The sequence below is a fragment of the Bufo bufo genome, chromosome 5 (assembly GCF_905171765.1).
Source record: "Bufo bufo chromosome 5, aBufBuf1.1, whole genome shotgun sequence".
In the NCBI taxonomy this organism is placed as follows: Eukaryota; Metazoa; Chordata; class Amphibia; order Anura; family Bufonidae; genus Bufo; species Bufo bufo.
In genome coordinates, this window is record NC_053393.1 from 507,689,208 (window position 1) to 507,707,777 (window position 18,570).

General features: G+C 43.7%; 1 protein-coding gene across 1 annotated transcript in view; it reads right to left on the minus strand.

The window, feature by feature from the left end:
* MYO3A (myosin IIIA) overlaps positions 1–18,570 on the minus strand; it is a 269,541-nt gene that overhangs the window by 71,627 nt on the left and 179,344 nt on the right. The window contains exons 21-24 of the mRNA XM_040434050.1: positions 18,347–18,476; positions 16,015–16,094; positions 5,767–5,841; positions 4,287–4,492 (exon numbers count right to left, since the gene is read on the minus strand). Coding sequence (XP_040289984.1) covers positions 4,287–4,492; positions 5,767–5,841; positions 16,015–16,094; positions 18,347–18,476 — 491 coding nt within the window. The remainder of the gene's footprint in view (positions 1–4,286; positions 4,493–5,766; positions 5,842–16,014; positions 16,095–18,346; positions 18,477–18,570) is intronic.

Consider the following 18,570-nt stretch of genomic DNA (forward strand, 5'->3'; position numbering starts at 1 on the left):
CTCTCCTCTGTTTGGGTGAAGGGGTCAAAGTAACTAAATGGTGGCTTCTCCTGTGGTGGCTGATATGATGCCAGAATATGTGCTGTGGGGCCTCTCTCCTCTTCCTGGGTGCAGGGGTCAAAGTAACTCAATGGTGGCTTCTCCTGTGGTGGCTGATATGATGCCAGAATATGTGCTGTGGTGCCTCTCTCCTCTTCCTGGGTGCGGGGGTCAAAGTAACTCAATGGTGGCTTCTCCTGTGGTGGCTGTTATGATGCCAGAATATGTGCTGTGGTGCCTCTCTCCTCTTCCTGGGTGCGGGGGTCAAAGTAACTCAATGGTGGCTTCTCCTGTGGTGGCTGATATGATGCCAGAATATGTGCTGTGGTGCCTCTCTCCTCTTCCTGGGTGCAGGGGTCAAAGTAACTAAATGGTGGCTTCTCCTGTGGTGGTTGATATGATGCCTGATTCTCTGCTGTGAAACCTCTCTCCTCCATCTGGGTGTAGGGGTCAAAGTCTTTCAAAGTCGCCTTCTCCTGTGCTGATTGATATAAAGCTGATGGTTGTGCCATCTGACATGGTTGCCAGGGTCTGATTCAATGGGGGCCTACTCCTGTGGTGGGTGATCTAAATGCCTGATTCTCTGTTGTGAAACCTCTCTCCTCCGTCTGGGTGTAGGGGTCAAAGTCTTTCAAAGTCGCCTTCTCCTGTGCTGATTGATATGAAGCTGATGGTTGTGCCATCTGACATGGTTGCCGGGGTCCCATTAAATTGGGGCCTACTCCTGTGGTGGGTGATCTAAATGCCTGATTCTCTGCTTTGAAACCTCTCTCCTCCGTCCGGGTGTAGGGGTCAAAGTCTGTCAAAGTCGCCTTCTCCTGTGCTGATTGATATAAAGCTTATGCTTGTGCCATCTGACATGGTTGCCGGGGTCTGATTCAATGGTGGCCTACTCCTGTGGTGGGTGATCTAAATGCCTGATTCTCTGCTGTGTAACCTCTCTCCTCCGTCTGGGTGTAGGGGTCAAAGTAACTAAATGGTGGCCTACTCCTGTGGTGGGTGATATGATGCCTGGTTCTCTGCTGTGGGACCTCTCTCCTTTGTCTGGGTGCTGTGGTCAAAATAATAGTAAGTGACCTTCTCCATTGGTGGGTGACTTAAAGCCTGATTCTGTGCTATGGGACCTCACTCCAATTAATATTGTTTAATTTTTATTTATTTTATGTTAACTCATCATTTCCCTATCTACATTTGTTTGCAGGGGATTTAACTACATTTTGCTGCCTTTTGCAGCCCTCTAGCCCTTTCCGGGTGTGTTTTACAGCCTTTTTAGTGCCCAAAAGTTCGGGTCCCCATTGACTTCTATGGGGTTCGGGTTCGGGATGAAGTTCGGGTCGAGTTCGGATCCCGAACCCGAACATTTTTCGAAAGTTCGGCCGAACTCGTCGAACCCGAACATCCAGGTGTTCGCTCAACTCTAATGAAGAGTAATTCCAAAATTAGACAAAACTTACAGCACAAGCACATTATCACATTCAGAAAAGATCAGTCTTTAAAAAAATTATCATAAAAGGGTTCTTCAGGGGGAAAAACTATTGCGATAGGGTTCAAAGTGGATTAAAATAATGGAAGAAGCTAGCCTCACATCACCGATCCCTCGCCACTCCTGATCCCATGCTTACCAGGTTTCTGCTGTTTTCCATTTTCTGGTGCTGCCTTGACACAAAAATATGACAGAAAATGACTGAGGTGGGTCATCGCTGTGACTGGTGATTGGCTGAGCAGGCATTTCCTGTCGGTCGATACAGGACCAGGAAGTTGAGACCAGCAGAGATCGAGGTAGCAGTGATGGAGGAGCATGGCTTTTTTACATTTTTTTTATACCACTCAAGCCCTTTCCGAATATTTTTGTTTCTGCTGTACAACCCCTTTGAGGTTTCCTTAACATACACTTTTCATGGGTGAAAGATTTTATGAATGTTATGTATTTTTACATGCTTTTTTGTGTGGCTTTTTTATAAAGACATTTTTAACATTTTTTCAGGCTTTTTTTCTTATGGAACCAAAAACAAATCATCTAAAGGAAAAAAAAAAACATAAAAAAGCACTTGTTTGTGGTGTATTTCATAATTCCCTACTGAGTTACAACAAACAACGTCTTGCAGCATTATTTCCTAGAAAAAAAAATGCAATAAATACATAAATAAATAAATAAATAAAATTGAATAAAACAGCACATAGAAAACAGTGTTCCTAAAATGAGTTTTGTGTGACAATTTCCTTTAAAAGGGTGTCTAGGCTGCAGATATTGATGACCTATCCTCAGAACAGATCCTCAATATCAGATTGATGGGAATCGGACTCCCAACGCCCCACTGATCAGATGTCTAAAGGGGCTGTGGCGCTCCCTGCATGCCGTCTATAAATGTTATGTATTTGTACATGCTTTTTTGTGTTTTAGGTAGAGGACCACGCTGCTTCACTCTCCATCAAGGGATAGCCTCTCATAGTAGGATTCTTTCGCACTTTCCAAATGCAGTGACATACGAATCTTCACATCCGCTTTTACCCTTCTGGTAGATGGTATAACCTTCAAAAGGGACGTGCGCAATAGTGAAGTACCGCCACAAGAGGTTAAAATGTACAATTTATTATATTCACAAGCAAAGTAGTATAAAATGCCTTAAAACATTGCTTAATAGCCTTATGTTCATACCCTTGATGGAGAGTGAAGCAGCGCGGTCCTCTACCTAAAACGCAATACTGTGTGAACTTGCCCATATCACTACAGGACCTGCAGCGCATTGAAGGAAGGCAACGTATTTTGAGATATTTTATTTTTATTTATGCTTTTTTGTGACTTTTTTTATGAAGACTTTTTTTCTGGCTTTTTTTTTTCTTATGGAACCAAAAAGAAAGCCTCTAAAGCAGGGATGGCCAACCTGAGGCTCTCCAGCTTTTGCAAAATTACAGGGTGGGCCATTTATAAGGATACACCTTAATAAAATGGGAATGGTTGGTGATATTAACTTCCTGTTTGTGGCACATTAGTATATGTGAGGGGAAAACTTTTCAAGATGGGTGGTGACCATGGCAGCCATTTTGAAGTCTGCCATTTTGAATCCAACTTTTGTTTTTTCAATAGGAAGAGGGTCATGTGACACATCAAACTTATTGGTGTGCTTGGTTTTAACGTAACTTTATTCTTTCATGAGTTATTTACAAGTTTCTGACCACTTATAAAATGTGGTCAATGTGCTGCCCATTGTGTTGGATTGTCAATGCAACCCTCTTCTCCCACTCTTCACACACTGATAGCAACACCGCTGGAGAAATGCTAGCACGGGCTTCCAGTATCCGTAGTTTCAGGTGCTGCACATCTCGTATCTTCACAGCATAGACAATTGCCTTCAGATGATACGAGATGTGCAGCACCTGAAACTACGGAAAAAAAATGCAAAATAAATAAAAGATTAAAAAAACTAGCACAAAGAATACAGTGTTTTTCCTAAATGAGTTTTGTGTGACATTTTCCTTAAAGGGGCGTCCAGGCTACACATATTGATGACCTATCATCAGGACAGATCCTCAATATCGGGGGATTGGACTCCCAGTGCTGTACTCACTAAATGTCTGAAGGGGCCGTGGCGTGTAATTTGTAGTGACGGTGCACCGTAATTACAGCTGTTTCACTGCTATTAAGTAGATGGCATGCAGGTAAACATTGAAGAGGATGTATTGCTGGCACCAGCACCACAGGCCTTTTAAACAGTTGCTCAGCTGGGATGCTGCGAGTTGGAACTCCCCCACACCCTGCCCTGATCTAATATTGATGACCGAGGGGTCATCAACATCTGTAGCCTGGACAACTGCTTTATGAAAACCTGTCAGCCCACCGGACTGTTCATTTTAATGTTTCAGGGTACATACCACCTCCTCAGATCAGACTTGTTCCTGGAAGTGATTCCCCTGATGTCTTATGCTGCATGCTACATCTAACCATTGTGTATGACACAATGACGGAAGGTGAGCACCTCTGATTGCAGTAAAGGGGAATTGATTTTGCCTTAATATATTACTCATTTTACGCTCTTCTCTTTTTGTTTTTAGTGCAGTTCTGACATTGACTAGTGCGGTTGGTGTCAGAACTGCACTGACTAAGCGGTCAACCATGGATTATAAACTCACTGAAAAATGTATTTTGAATTTTTTTATCCAAACCTGATATCTCTGATGCTTTAACCACCCATACAGTAATCTTCTGGGAGGCGGACAATTCCCATGGCAAAAGAATTCCTCATTCTTACCTCTTTATGAAGTTGGCAAACAGAATGCGATGTGAATATCCTAGCTGACGAATTCTTGCTGTCTCCAGAAGTCCTGTGTACCTAAGCTGCACCAAGACTTTTTCCCGATCAAATTTATTTGGCAGGCGATCATTATTTGGTTTTATACAACGTACAAAGTGCGGCTGACCAGCCACCATTTTTGACAGTAGGTCCATCAAGGAATACTGCAAGAGAAATTAGGAGTAAGGATACAAATACATTCAATAGCTTAAAAAGGTCCTCTGTACGCAGACAATAGTCAAAGCAATGGAAGCTTTTACATGGTTACGTCGAGGGCTATATATTTATATACAGTACAGTCTGTGCTAGATCTACTAGTATACAATACACAATACTACTACATGTGTGATGTTTTGAGTCTTAACCCTCTGAGGACCTCGTTTAGGTGCCATTTTGGGTACATGTATTTAGTGATTCATTCATATTTCTATTTTGAGGGCAATACAGAAAAAAGAATGTTTTACCCATTTATCAATCACCTAAATACTGCCATTGCTCTATAGTGCAGGTTAAAGGGGTTGTCCGAGTGTTTAATACTGATGACCTATCCTCAGGCATCCTCGCCAATGCAATGGTGGTGAGATACCTCCTCCTGCGATTTTGTGGGGGATGTGATTTTGGTATTTAAATATCTCAAACTAGCATGGAACATTGTTACGACTAAGGACAGACTGTCCGAAATGCGTCAATGATTACCGCATGCTTCGTGGTTGTGTCTGCTGATGTATATAAGTTGCAATAAAGAAGAAGTTTTTATTGGACTACAACTTTAGTGCCGAAACCATTTTTTCTACTTATTTCTGCTACACTGGGACACACCCAAAGGTTTCTGGACACACGGGAGAACAAAGGACAAGGAGGTGAGCTTGATAATACTACTATACTGTATATGCATCCCTGCCAATCAACTGCTTGAAGAGACCACAGCACTCACTACGCAAGTGCTTAGGCCTCTTGCTAGGCGAGTGATGTCACGTTCTTCGGTCACTTGGTCTATTCACACAGGTCAATCTCATTAAAGTGAATAGGGTTGCCCAACAGGCCAGGTGTCATGTTGGGCACCGGGGAGCTCGCTCATTTGTTCACGGCTTTGGTGACTATTACCTACTTTACTTTGCATATTATCTTTTGTATATACCTTTTATCATAGTTTAGTAAACTTGTATGCACCGAAGTCGTGTAAAGTCTATTTTTCCCGGCTCTCAGAATTTACGAAAAAACACAACATCTCCTATAAATTCCTTTAAGTTTCCATGCTAACATACAACAAGCCTTGCATAGTCAGACTATTCAAGGTTTGCTTTTGTTTGTTACCATTGTGTTGGTCTGTTTAGGAACTGTAGGCACAAAAGGAAGTTTTTAATTAAAATCATTAACAAAGTTGTTTGGTTGCAAAATTGAACATAATATTTAAGTAACACAAGATGGAAAACATTACCCTAAAATATGAGGCCACTGTTTGTGTTTTCATGTTGGTTGTCTCTCGAGGATGACGGGCATCTCCAAAATCGCCCTGTTGATATAATGCAAATTTACTGTAACACTGAGGTCAATCCTTAACATGTAAATAAGGCATTCATCACTTAGGTAAAATGGGACGAATGTGTCACCCCCTACGCTTCAGAATTCTGGCTTCAAAAAGTCAAAATGTAGAACTTTGGAACTTTTTGAGATTATTTGCTCAAAAATGTTGCAAGATTTAGCATTTTTACACCACTCATGTCAGTTTTGCAAAGTGGGTAGGCTGTAGCATGTCAGGCTGATTTAAGAGAGACTTATCACCTACAACTTTTTAAAAAGTTTAAAAAATTGTTGCAATTTTACTTGAGTAAAGGGATGGCATAGATAATGGAGTAACATCTCAAGAAATGTTAGTCAGCAGATTGATACCTACTGTATGAAACTGGCTGATCTGTTATGTGCTTGGCAGCTGAAGACATCTGTGTTGGCCCCATGTTCATATGTTCCCGCATTGCTGAGAAAAATTATGTTTTAATTAGGGGTGCACCGAAATTCCGGCAGCCGAAAATATCGGCCGAAAATGTACCTAATCCATTTCGGCCGATATTGTTACATATCGGCCGAAAATATGGGGTGTGGGATTTGTCACCCACCAAGTAGCTCACCATCTGCGGGCGGGCGCCGGGCGGGCGGTTTACTTTAAGTCACTGCATCTTTATTTTACCTTACAATCGTGACGCTCCAGTAACAACTCTGCAGGCAGAGCGGAGGACGGCGTAACGTCACTTACTCACGTGACGCGCCTGCTCCGCCTCCTTCATTCATAAAGTGGGCGGAGCAGGTGCGTCACGTGAGTAAGTGACGTTACGCCGCCCTCCGCTCTGCCTGCAGAGTTGTACTGGAGCGTCACGATTGTAAGGTAAAATAAAGATGCAGTGAGTGATTAGTCTGCTGTGAGCAGCAGGGCCGGGGCTGTTAGGGGTAGGGGGATCGGTCTATGGCACTGCTATGGGGAGGGGGGATCTGTGCACTGTTATGCCCATAACAGTGCACATATCCCCCCCTCCATAACAGCGCCACCCACAGATCCCCCTCTCCATAACAGCGCCACCCACAGATCCCCCTCTCCATAACAGCGCCACCCACAGATCCCCCTCTCCATAACAGCGCCACCCACAGATCCCCCTCTCCATAACAGCGCCACCCACAGATCTCCCTCTCCATAACAGCGCCACCCACAGATCCCCCTCTCCATAACAGCGCCACCCACAGATCCCCCTCTCCATAACAGCGCCACCCACAGATCCCCCTCTCCATAACAGCGCCACCCACAGATCCCCCTCTCCATAACAGCGCCACCCACAGATCCCCCTCTCCATAACAGCGCCACCCACAGATCCCCCTCTCCATAACAGCGCCACCCACAGATCCCCCTCTCCATAACAGCGCCACCCACAGATCCCCCTCTCCATAACAGCGCCACCCACAGATCCACCTCTCCATAACAGCGCCACCCACAGATCCCCCTCTCCATAACAGCGCCACCCACAGATCCCCCTCTCCATAACAGCGCCACCCACAGATCCCCCTCTCCATATATAATATGATTTATTAAATTCATGAAAAAGAATTATTAATAAAATCATTAAAAAGAAAGTATTTTGAAAGTATTTGGGCAAAAAGGCAGTTTCGGTTTCGGTTTTCGGTCAAGGGCATCCTGAATTTTCGGTTTCGGTTTCGGACCAGAATTTTCATTTCGGTGCACCCCTAGTTTTAATATATGCAATTGAGCTTCTAAGAGCAACAGGGACATTACCATTACTCCTAGAGGCTCTGCTTTCTCTGGAACTACTGCACCTTCTCCACTTTGATTGACGGTGCCAGGTGTCACTGCCTGGCCCTGTTAATCGAAGTGCAGAGGGTGCAGCAGGTGCAGAGAGAGCAGAGCCTCTAGGTGTAATGATAACGCCCCCGTTGCTCCTAGAGGCTCATTTGCATATATTAAAACTTCATTTTTCTCAGCAATGCGGGCACAGATGAACATGGGACCAACACAGATGACTTCAGCTGCCAAGCGCACATGTAACAGGTCAGCCGGTGTCATAGCTACAAATCTGCTGACAGATGCCTTTTAGAGATTCACAAATTTATAAAACATTATGTGACATTTCATAAATTTTGCGCAAATGATGGCAACAAATAAAAACACCTGAAGAACTGAGTTAAGGTGGCGGCATACCTGTGACTTGTGATTGCTGGCAAAGGTACTGCATTATCTTAGCTTACGTAAAAAATTATCAACATTTTCAAACAAGCCAACCTCAAAGTGCTATGGTACATGGGCATTTTCTATAGATTTGTAACAGTATATATGTATTCTGTCTACTCTATAATATACAAATTGTATATTGTAAAACAAAAGAATATTAGGTCTTTAAAAAGTGTCTGAGTGGTCTTCAGTTTTAGTCAATTTCACATTTCACATTTTATTCCATCTTTAAGACATTGGTATCACTGACAAGTATAAAGAATAGAGGAGTGGGCAGTGGGGGATGGAGCAATGAATGCAGTTTATAGTGCTTTGGCGTTACAATATACAGTACATTACAGTATGCAGAGTTTCTTCTATTCTGGTAAACAACAGAAATTGTCTCAATGTCGGCTTAGTATGAAATAATCCAGTAGCTTTAGCCTTAGAATAGGTCATAAATCACTCTCACAGTTCAGCAGAAGAAGGGATAGTGGATTATCAGTAGAGATGTCCCGAACTATTCGCAGGCGAACAATTCCCGGCGATCATCGCTTGTTCGCGTTCGCCGCGGCGGGCGAACATATGCGATGTTCGGTCCGCTCCCTATACGTCATCATTGAGCAAACTTTGACCCTGTACCTCACAGTCAGCAGACACATTCCAGCCAATCAGCATCATACCCTCCCTCCCAGAAACTTCCACCTCCTATCAAAAAGCAAGGACAGCATACATCTTAGATTCATTCTGAAGCTGCAGTGTTAGTGAGAGCAGGGACAGTGCTGCTGCTGCTTAATTAATAGGGAAATCGTTAGCTAGGCCAGTGTTCTGTGTCCACTCCAGTCCTCAAAGACTCATCTGATCTGCTGTAAGGACAGCGTCCTAACAGGACCCCAAAAAGCCCTTTTTAGGGCTAGTACATCAGTCTGCTTTTTTTTTTTTCTCTAATATAATTGCAAAAAGGAATACAATTTTTTCTCTGTAATATAAATGCAGTTGCCTGCCAGTGTGTGTCAGGCCCACAGAGTGTACTGTGCCCACTGCCAGTGCCCACCACTCATATCTAATGGCAGAGTAGCTTGCAGATAAAAAAGGAATAATTTTTTTTCTCTGTAATATAATTGCAGTTGCCTGCCAGTGTGTGTCAGGCCCACAGAGTGTACTGTGCCCACTGCCAGTGCCCACCACTCATATCTGGTGGCACAGTAGCTTGCAGATAAAAAAGGAATACAATTTTTTCTCTAATATAATTGCAGCTGCCTGCCAGTGTGTGTCAGGCCCACAGAGTGTACTGTGCCCACTGCCACTGCCCACCACTCATATCTGGTGGCACAGTAGCTTGCAGATAAAAAAGGAATACAATTTTTTCTCTGTAATATAATTGCAGTTGCCTGCCAGTGTGTCAGGCCCACAGACTGTACTGTGCCCACTGCCCACCACTCATATCGGGTGGCACAGTACCTTGCACGCACAGTACCACTAATCTAAAAAAAAATTACAGGCAGAGGCCCGTCGTGGTCGTGGTGCTGTGATTTCCTTTGGCCCTAGAATAATGCCCGGTGTTCAGAGGCCATGTACCCTGAACTCGAAAAGTTCTGAGGACATAATTGACTGGCTAACACAGGACACCCAATCTTCTACAGCTTCCGCTCGGAACCTTGATGCACCATCCTCCTCCAGCTCAGCTTCGGGCACCTCTCAAGTTACCACTCGCCCGCCTGCCGCCACCACAGCTGCTTCTGTCAGAGGAGTTATTTACACATCAGTTGGAAGAAATGAGTGATGCGCAACCATTATTGCCAGAGGATGTAGATAACAGGGATATGTCTCAGTCAGGCAGCATTACACACATGGACGTACGGTGTGATGATGATGATGTTGTACCCACTGCTGCTTCCTTTGCTGAGTTGTCAGATACAAGGGAAGCGGTTGTTGATGACGATGTGTCCGTGGATGTCACGTGGGTGCCCGCTAGAAGAGAAGAAGAACAGGGGGAAAGTTCAGAAAGGGAGACAGAGAGGAGGAGGAGACGAGTGGAAGCAGGGGCAGGTCGTCGCAAGGAGCTAGTGGCACAGTCAGACAGCATGTATCGGCACCCGGGGTCAGCCAGACAGCACGCCAATCAACGCATGCTGTTGCCACCACTAGAATACCGTCATTGCAAAGCTCAGCAGTGTGGCATTTTTTTTGTGTGTCTGCCTCTGATAACAGCGTTGTCATTTGCAACCTGTGCCAAAAGAAACTGAGTCGTGGGAAGTCCAACACCCACCTAGGTAAAACTGCTTTACAAAGGCATGATCTCACATCACAAACGCCTATGGGATCAACACATGATGAGTACAAGCAGCACACAAACTCAAAGCCACCATCCTCCTCTTGGTCCAGCATCTTCAGCCACGTCAACCACTGCTGTCCTCCTTGCCCCCTCTCAACCACCCGCCACTCCGCCTCTCACCTTCAGCAGTTCCTGCTCATCTGCCCACAGTCAGGTGTCTGTCAAGGAAATGTTTGAGCATACGAAGCCAATGTCACAGAGTCACCCCCTTGCCCGGCGTCTGACAGCTGGCTTGTGGAAACTCTTAGCCCGCCAGCTTTTACCATACAAGCTGGTGGAGTCTGAGGCCTTCAAAAAATTTGTAGCTATTAGGACACCGCAGTGGAAGGTACCCGGCCGAATTTTTTTTTCACAAAAGGCAATCCCCAACCTGTACTCTATTGTGGAAAAGGAAGTCATGGCATGTCTGGCACACAGTGTTGGGGCAAGGGTCCATCTGACCACAGATACCTGGTCTGCAAAGCACGGTCAGGGCAGGTATATCACGTACACTGCGCATTGGGTAAACCTGCTGATGGCTGCCAAGCATGGAATGCGTGGCTCTGCAGAGGAGTTGGTGACACAGCCACGACTTGCAGGCAGCCCTGCTGCCACCTCCTCTACTCCTCCTACTCCATCCTCTTCGCTAACCTCCTAGGCTGAGTCCTCTTCTGCTGCTGTGTCTTGCTCCACATCAACTGCACGGATACAACAGTGTCACGCCGTCTTGGGGTTGACTTGCCTGAAAGCAGAGAGTCACACCGGACCAGCACTCCTGTCTGCCCTGAACGCACAGGTGGATCAATGGCTGACCCCGCACCAACTGGAGATCGGCAAAGTGGTGTGTGACAACGGAAGCAATTTGTTAGCGGCATTGAATTTGGGCAAGTTGACACATGTGCCGTGCATGGCACATGTGTTGAATCTGATCGTACAACGCTTTGTGCATAAGTACCCAGGCTTACAGGACGTCCTCAAGCAGGCCAGGAAGGTATGTGGCCATTTCAGGTGTTCCTACACGGCCATGGCGCACTTTTCCGATATTCAGCGGCGAAACAACATGCCAGTGAGGCGCTTGATTTGCGACAGCCCGACACGTTGGAATTCAACACTCCTAATGTTCCAACAAGAAAAAGCCGTCAACGAGTATTTGTATGACCGGGGTGCTAGGACAGCCTCTGCGGAGCTGGGAATTTTTTTGCCACGTTACTGGACGCTCATGCGCAATGCATGTAGGCTCATGCGTCCTTTTGAGGAGGTGACAAACCTAGTCAGTCGCACCGAAGGCACCATCAGCGACATCATCCCATTTGTTTTCTTCCTGGAGCGTGCCCTGCGAAGAGTGCTGGATCAGGCCGTAGATGAGCGTGAAGAGCAAGAGTTGTGGTCACCATCACTACCAGAAACAGCCTTATCAGCATCGCTTGCTGGACCTGCGGCAATGCTGGAAGAGGAGTCTGAGGAAGAGGAGTCAGAAGAGGAATGTGGCTTTGAGGAGGAGGAAGACCAACCACAGCAGGCATCCCAGGGTGCTCGTTGTCACCTATCTGGTATCCGTGGTGTTGTACGTGGCTGGGGGGAAGAACAGACCTTCAATGAGATCAGTGAGGACGAGGAACGGGACGTGAGTAGCTCAGCATCCAACCTTGTGCAAATGGGGTCTTTCATGCTGTCATGCCTGTTGAGGGACCCTCGTATAAAAAGGCTGAAGGAGAACGACCTGTACTGGGTGGCCACGCTGGGTGGCCACGATACCGATACCAATTATAACAGCGGCGCAGAGAATGGGCATATAACAGTGTTTCCCAACCAGCGTGCCTCCAGCTGTTGCAAAACTACAACTTCCAGCATGCCCGGACGGCCTTTGGCTGTGCGGGCATGCTGGGAGGTGTAGTTTTGCAACAGCTGGAGGCACACTGGTTGGGATCACTATTATATGCCCATTACCCCCCCACACCTTATTTTATTATTCACTGTTTGTCTGTTTTAACATGAAATGGAGAGAAATTAACTGAATTTCTCCTCCATTTCATGCACCATACCCACCTGGCCTGCTGTAATCCTTCCCATGCAGATGCACCAGAGTACTGGGAGGAAGTGGCTTTAACTTCCTCCCAGTGCTAGGCAACCGCATGGGACTTGAAACACGGCCGCACAGTAGTCCCGCCCCCACGCCGATCAGCTGGGAGCACGCTGCTGTCCCCACGCTGATCGGCTAGGAGCAGCGCCGCCACCCGAAAGTGAAGATTGGACACTGGTATCGGTATCGTCCCGACATCCCTACTCTATTGTGAAACTAACCTTACCCAGTAGTCCAGCCATCACAAGTGTGCCACTGTCAAAGTCACTCAGATTCTTAAAGGAAACCTGAAACATTGCACCTGGTGTCTGAGCTGCAGGTTGCATGTTATAGAGCAGGAGGAGTTGAGCAGACTGATATATAGTTTTATAAAAACAGATTCATTATAACTTGTAATGTATTCATTTATATTCCTGCGTATTCTGGGCCGTGAAGTTAAGGTGGCGGTCCTATCAGGGATTGACAGCCTTCCCTCTATGACGGCATATAGAGATAGCTGTCAATCACAGAGTATAATAATTCTTTTCTGCAAAACTATATATTAATCTGTGCAGCTCCTACTACTTAATAACATGGTGCTTGTAGCTGACATTGCATTTTCATGGTGACAGATTCCCTTTAAAAGGCCAATTTTCTGCTTCCAACACAAGTACAAGAACTGAATGTTCATTTGTTGCCTAATATATCCCAGCCCTTGTCAGTTACTACCGTCATGAGAAAATCAAAGTTATTCACTTCAATGGTAATAATGTTATAGCGGATCGGCTTATATATTTGTTGCCAAGTAAAGAAGTGAACTGCAAAAAAAAATAATTCTATATTCCTTTATTCTTGTCACATTTTGTCTGCAATCAAAACTGTGAAATTGTATAATAATCAGCCATTTCCGTGTTCTCCTTCTCGCAAAACTGTGACTGGTCGTTAGGCAGTAGTGATGAGCGGCAGGGGTCATATTCGAATTCGCGATATTTTATTAGAATATTTTGTAGAATATTCGGCGAATATTCGCGAATTCGAATATTCGTTATATTCTACGATTTTTCCTCGAAAAATCGACAAGGTAATGATCGCGTAATATGCAAATTTTCGTAATGCGAATTTTTATCGCAAATTTTTCAATTGCCGAGCAAAAACATGATTCCTTCCTGCTTCTTGCTTGTGGGCCAATGACATATATAGCACTATATCGAATATATTCGTTTTTTCAAATATTCATAATATTCTAAAACAAGAATATATAGCAATATAGCGAATATTCGAAAAAAAAAAAAGAATATAGAGCAATTTAGCTAAAATAGTGCTATAATCTTTTTTTTCAATAGTTTAAATTTATTTCCAATCTGAACTTCAGATGAGAAAAAAATTACAACTATTAGGCCTCATGCACACGACAGTTGTTTTTCTCGGCCTCCGTTCAGTTTTTTTTGCGGATAGGATGGGGACCCATTCATTTCAATGGTCAGCAAAAAAATGCTGATAGTTTATCCGTTTGTGTTCCGCGTCCGTTGTCCGTGTTCCCCTTCAGAAAAAAAAATAGTGCATGTCCTACTTTTTTCACATTTGGGGACAAGGATAGGCATTTATTACAAGGAATCTGTGGAAAAAAACGGATCCTCCAAAAAAAACAGATGCCGCATCTGTTTTTTTTGCAGACGCACAATTTGCGGACGCAAAAAAACAACTGTCGTGTGCATGTGACCTTAGACAAAGAAGATTATATCACTATATTAGCTAAATTGCTCTATATTTGTTTTTTTTTCAGAATATTCGCTATATTGCTATATATTCGTTTTTTTTAGAATATTACGAATATTCAAGAAAACAAATATATTCGATATAGTGCTATATATTCGTTTTTTAGAATATTCAGCATTTTTCCCATTTAAAGTCATGATTCCTCCCTGCTTCTTGCTTGTGGGCCAATGAGTCATTGGCCCACAAGCAAGAAGCAGGCAGGAATCATGTTTTTACTCGGCAATTTAAAAATTTGCGATAAAAATTTGCATTACGAAAATTCACAATAAAAAATATAGAATATTCGAAATTACGAATATATATCACTATATTCTTAATATTCGTGAATTTTCGAAGTACCTATATTCGCGATAAAAATTCGCAATTCAAATATTCGTGATCAACACTATTAGGCTGGGTTCACACGGGCGTTGCGGGAAAATATGCGGGTGCGTTGCGGGAACACCCGCTATTTTTCCGTGCGAGTGCATCCAAACCCGAACTTCTTCACATGTTATTGTATTATTTTCCCTTATAACATGGTTATAAGGGAAAATAATAGCATTCTGAATACAGAATGCATAGTAAAACAGCGCTGGAGGGGTTAAAAAAGTAAAATAAAATTTAACTCACCTTAGTCCACTTGATCGCGTAGCCCGGCATCTCCTTCTGTCTCCTTTGTTGAACAGGACCTGTGGTGAGCATTAATTACAGGAACAGGACCTTTGATGACGTCACTCCGGTCATCACATGATCCATCACCATGGTAAAAGATCATGTGACGTACCATGTGATGATCGGAGTGACATCATCAAAGGTCCTGTTCCTGTAATTAATGCTCACCACAGGTCCTATTCAACAAAGGAGACAGAAGGAGATGCCGGGCTACGCGATCAAGTGGACTAAGGTGAGTTAAATTTTTTATTTATTTTTTCTAACCCCTCCAGCGCTGTTTTACTATGCATTCTGTATTCAGAATGCTATTATTTTCCCTTATAACCATGTTATAAGGGAAAATAATAATGATCGGGTCTCCATCCCGATCGTCTCCTAGCAACCGTGTGTGAAAATCGCACCGCATCCGCACTTGCTTGCGGATGCTTGCGATTTTCACGCAACCCCATTCACTTCTATGGGGCCTGCGTTGCGTGAAAAACGCAGAATATAGAGCATGCTGCGATTTTCACGCAACGCACAAGTGATGCGTGAAAATCACCGCTTATGTGAACAGCCCCATAGAAATGAATGGGTCGGTATTCAGTGCGGGTGCAATGCGTTCACCTCACGCATCGCATCCGTGCGGAATACTCGCCCGTGTGAAAGGGGCCTTAGGCAGCTGGCTGGAGAAGGAGCTTCTCCCTATTTTTTTGTTTGAAATGTCAGACCAGCACTGCTGAACTGCACCTCCACTGATGAGCTCTGCCCTGAACCAAAAATAGGAGGATTAGAAGGAAATGAACTCTTGTGTTCTACAAGATTTCTCCAAATGCAAGGAGCTGCATCAAAACTGCAAACTGATAAATGGCGAGAGCAAGTTTTTCCTTTGTTTACCTACTATATATAATTTGCTTCTAGGTGTCGCACTTGTGAATTATTTCACACTGCCACATAGACACGTGATACATGTGAGATTCATCTAACGCTGTATAAATAGCTCTAACACGTCTACAAGCCAAGGTGACGGACGGAGGACACAGAAATGAGGTTACCTCACAGAAGTAACAAGTATTGTACAACATTAAGATATCCAGCTTGAGAGATGTAAAGCAAACAAACCAAGATGATGTTACAAGATGGTATTATTGCCTGGAGAAGAGGGATACGTTTTAGTAAGAGAACTTCTTTTTACCTTACTGTGGCTGGACGTTTTCTGTGTTCCCCATGCTTGTAAATTTATTCTTGCTTTTGTTTTGGTATGAGCAAGATTGCCTGGATGGATACAAGAAAAATTACTTTATACACAATATTTCATCAAAGGAAAACTCCATACAAAACTGACCAACTGTTTTGTGCCCACGGCAGGCCCTTCAGTAGGCAAAAAACATAGGGCCAGATTTATCATTAGCTCAAGTCAGAATAATGGAGTGAAAAAGTCGCAAAAAAATGCGCAAACGCTAAAACTACACACAAATTTGCGACTTTTTACTGCTCTGCACTATGCTCGCCAGTTTTCAGAAAGTGGGCGTGTTTACTTATGTAAATTAATCTCCAGACAGATTTACTATTGGGACTATTTAAAAAGTTGCAAAAAAGTCGCAAAAAAATGCGACTTTTTCGTAAAACGTGCGACTTTTTCGTAAAGATGTGCGACTTTTGTAAAGCTGCTTACTGACGGATAAACTGCTACCGTCAAACCACATTTATTACAGTCTTAAAGGGCCAATCATAAATCTGACTTGGCTAAAACTGTGAAAGTGGAGTGAGCTGTCGGGGTAATGATAAATCTGGCCCAATAAGTTTAGACCGGCTGTCCACACCTGCCCAGGAGCTCAGGCTGGATGATAAATCTGGTGCAGGGATTAGACACTCCTTTTTGACACTGTACTAACTTTTGGTTGATTTACTTTGAGACATATTTGTATGCCAGAATTGTGCCACAATTGTGGTTCATAATGTTGCATCTCAGGCCTACCCCTTTCTTGTATCGCTCTGCCCCTTTCCACTAAGTCCTGATTCTTGTCAAGCAGATTGGAATAAAATTTAGAAAAGCCGAGATGCACAAGTTTGCTCCCCTTTTAAGGCAGATTTGACACAGACACATTAGTAAATCTGGGCCAGTGTATAAGACTTTCTTTTCTTGGAGTGTTCCTTTAAAAAATTATATCCGCATTTTTCACAACTGATTTAGACCTTGCATATTCTCTACTATTAATAAGTGCACTAGTTTCTTATTCCCCTTTGGATAATGGAACCGGAGGCTAAAATTGTGAAATAATTCATAAGAGCTTTCACTTCTCTTTTCATATTCCGGCATGAATGGGAAAATATATTTACAAGTGGATTAAAGGGGTTCTCCAGGTTTTACATATTGTGTTGACCTACACTATACACAGGATATGTCATCAATATGAGATCGGCGGGGAACCGAATTACGGCACAGCTGCCAATCAGCTGTACTAAGACTACGGCTCTCTGTGAACGCTTAGGCCTCTTCCTAGGCCATGATACATCTCGTTTATCGGTCACATGGGCTCGGCAAAGCTCATCCCCATACCAAGCACAGCCACAAAACAATGTACGGCGCTGTGCTCGGTAAGCTGTGAAGAGACCGCGGCACTCACGGGAGCATGAGGCCTCTTCAAACAGCTGATCACTGGGGGTGCCTGGAGTCAGACCCCTCCCGATCTCATACTGATGACCTATCCTGAGGATAATCATCCATATGTAAATCCCAGAGAACACCTCTAAAGTATGACGACATACAGAAGATACCTTTATTATCAAAACATTCCATAGCTAACACTGAGTGTTCCACCAAATATACAATATTCTTATACAATATGCTTCAAATCCGTGGCTTCCCTTTAGATAGAATTAAAGGGGTTGTCCAGCCCCTTGAAATGATAGCTTGCAGTGCTACAACATATCAAACTGAGGAATATTCATCTTACTCATGTCCCACTGTGCCATTGCTTCCCTGATCTCTGTATACTTGCCTCCAGTGATGACATTTCAACATGAGCAGGTAACCACTGCAGCCAATCACCGAAGCAAATTGAAAGGAGGCTAGGTTACAGGGACCAGAGTGGGACCCAAGAAGTGGCAGCTTGACACTGGTGGGCAATTGGTAAGGTGGGTATTGCTTATATAGTTATTTTAGTTTATAACACTGATTAAGCTTTTGGTAAAAATATTTAATGGGGATGGACAACTCTTTTAATTATAAAATTCTGACTGCATGCAGCCACCACACGAGGGAACTAAATGAATATGAATTTCTTTATAGAAGAGGCATTTTTGTCAGAATCTTCCCTATCTATTTGGACCTCATAGCAGTTATGTGGACTGTCACTGTGGTACGTAGGCCCATGGTCTTCTTAGTAGTGTTTTAGCTGGAAATACAGTACAATAAATGAGGTAAAATTGGCAGTTGTGTTCTCTACAAGGTTTATGTTTACTTTTATCACTCACTTTGAGATGAAGCTTACTTTGAAATTGAAAATTCTGAGAAATGGACCTACCTGTTTTTGTTAGTGGATTAGTTACCAATATACGAATGAGATTATTTTCAGATGACCGTAGAAGAAGGACTATGTCAGTGGGCAATGAGTCTCGGTTCTTTTCAAGGAAACCAGCTGCACTGTAGAGAACCTTAAGATAAAGCACATTGGTAAAAGCCGGGCATAAAACTGATTAGAGGGTTTCATTGTGAACGAAGATATTTCAATTCTTCAAGCAATTTATT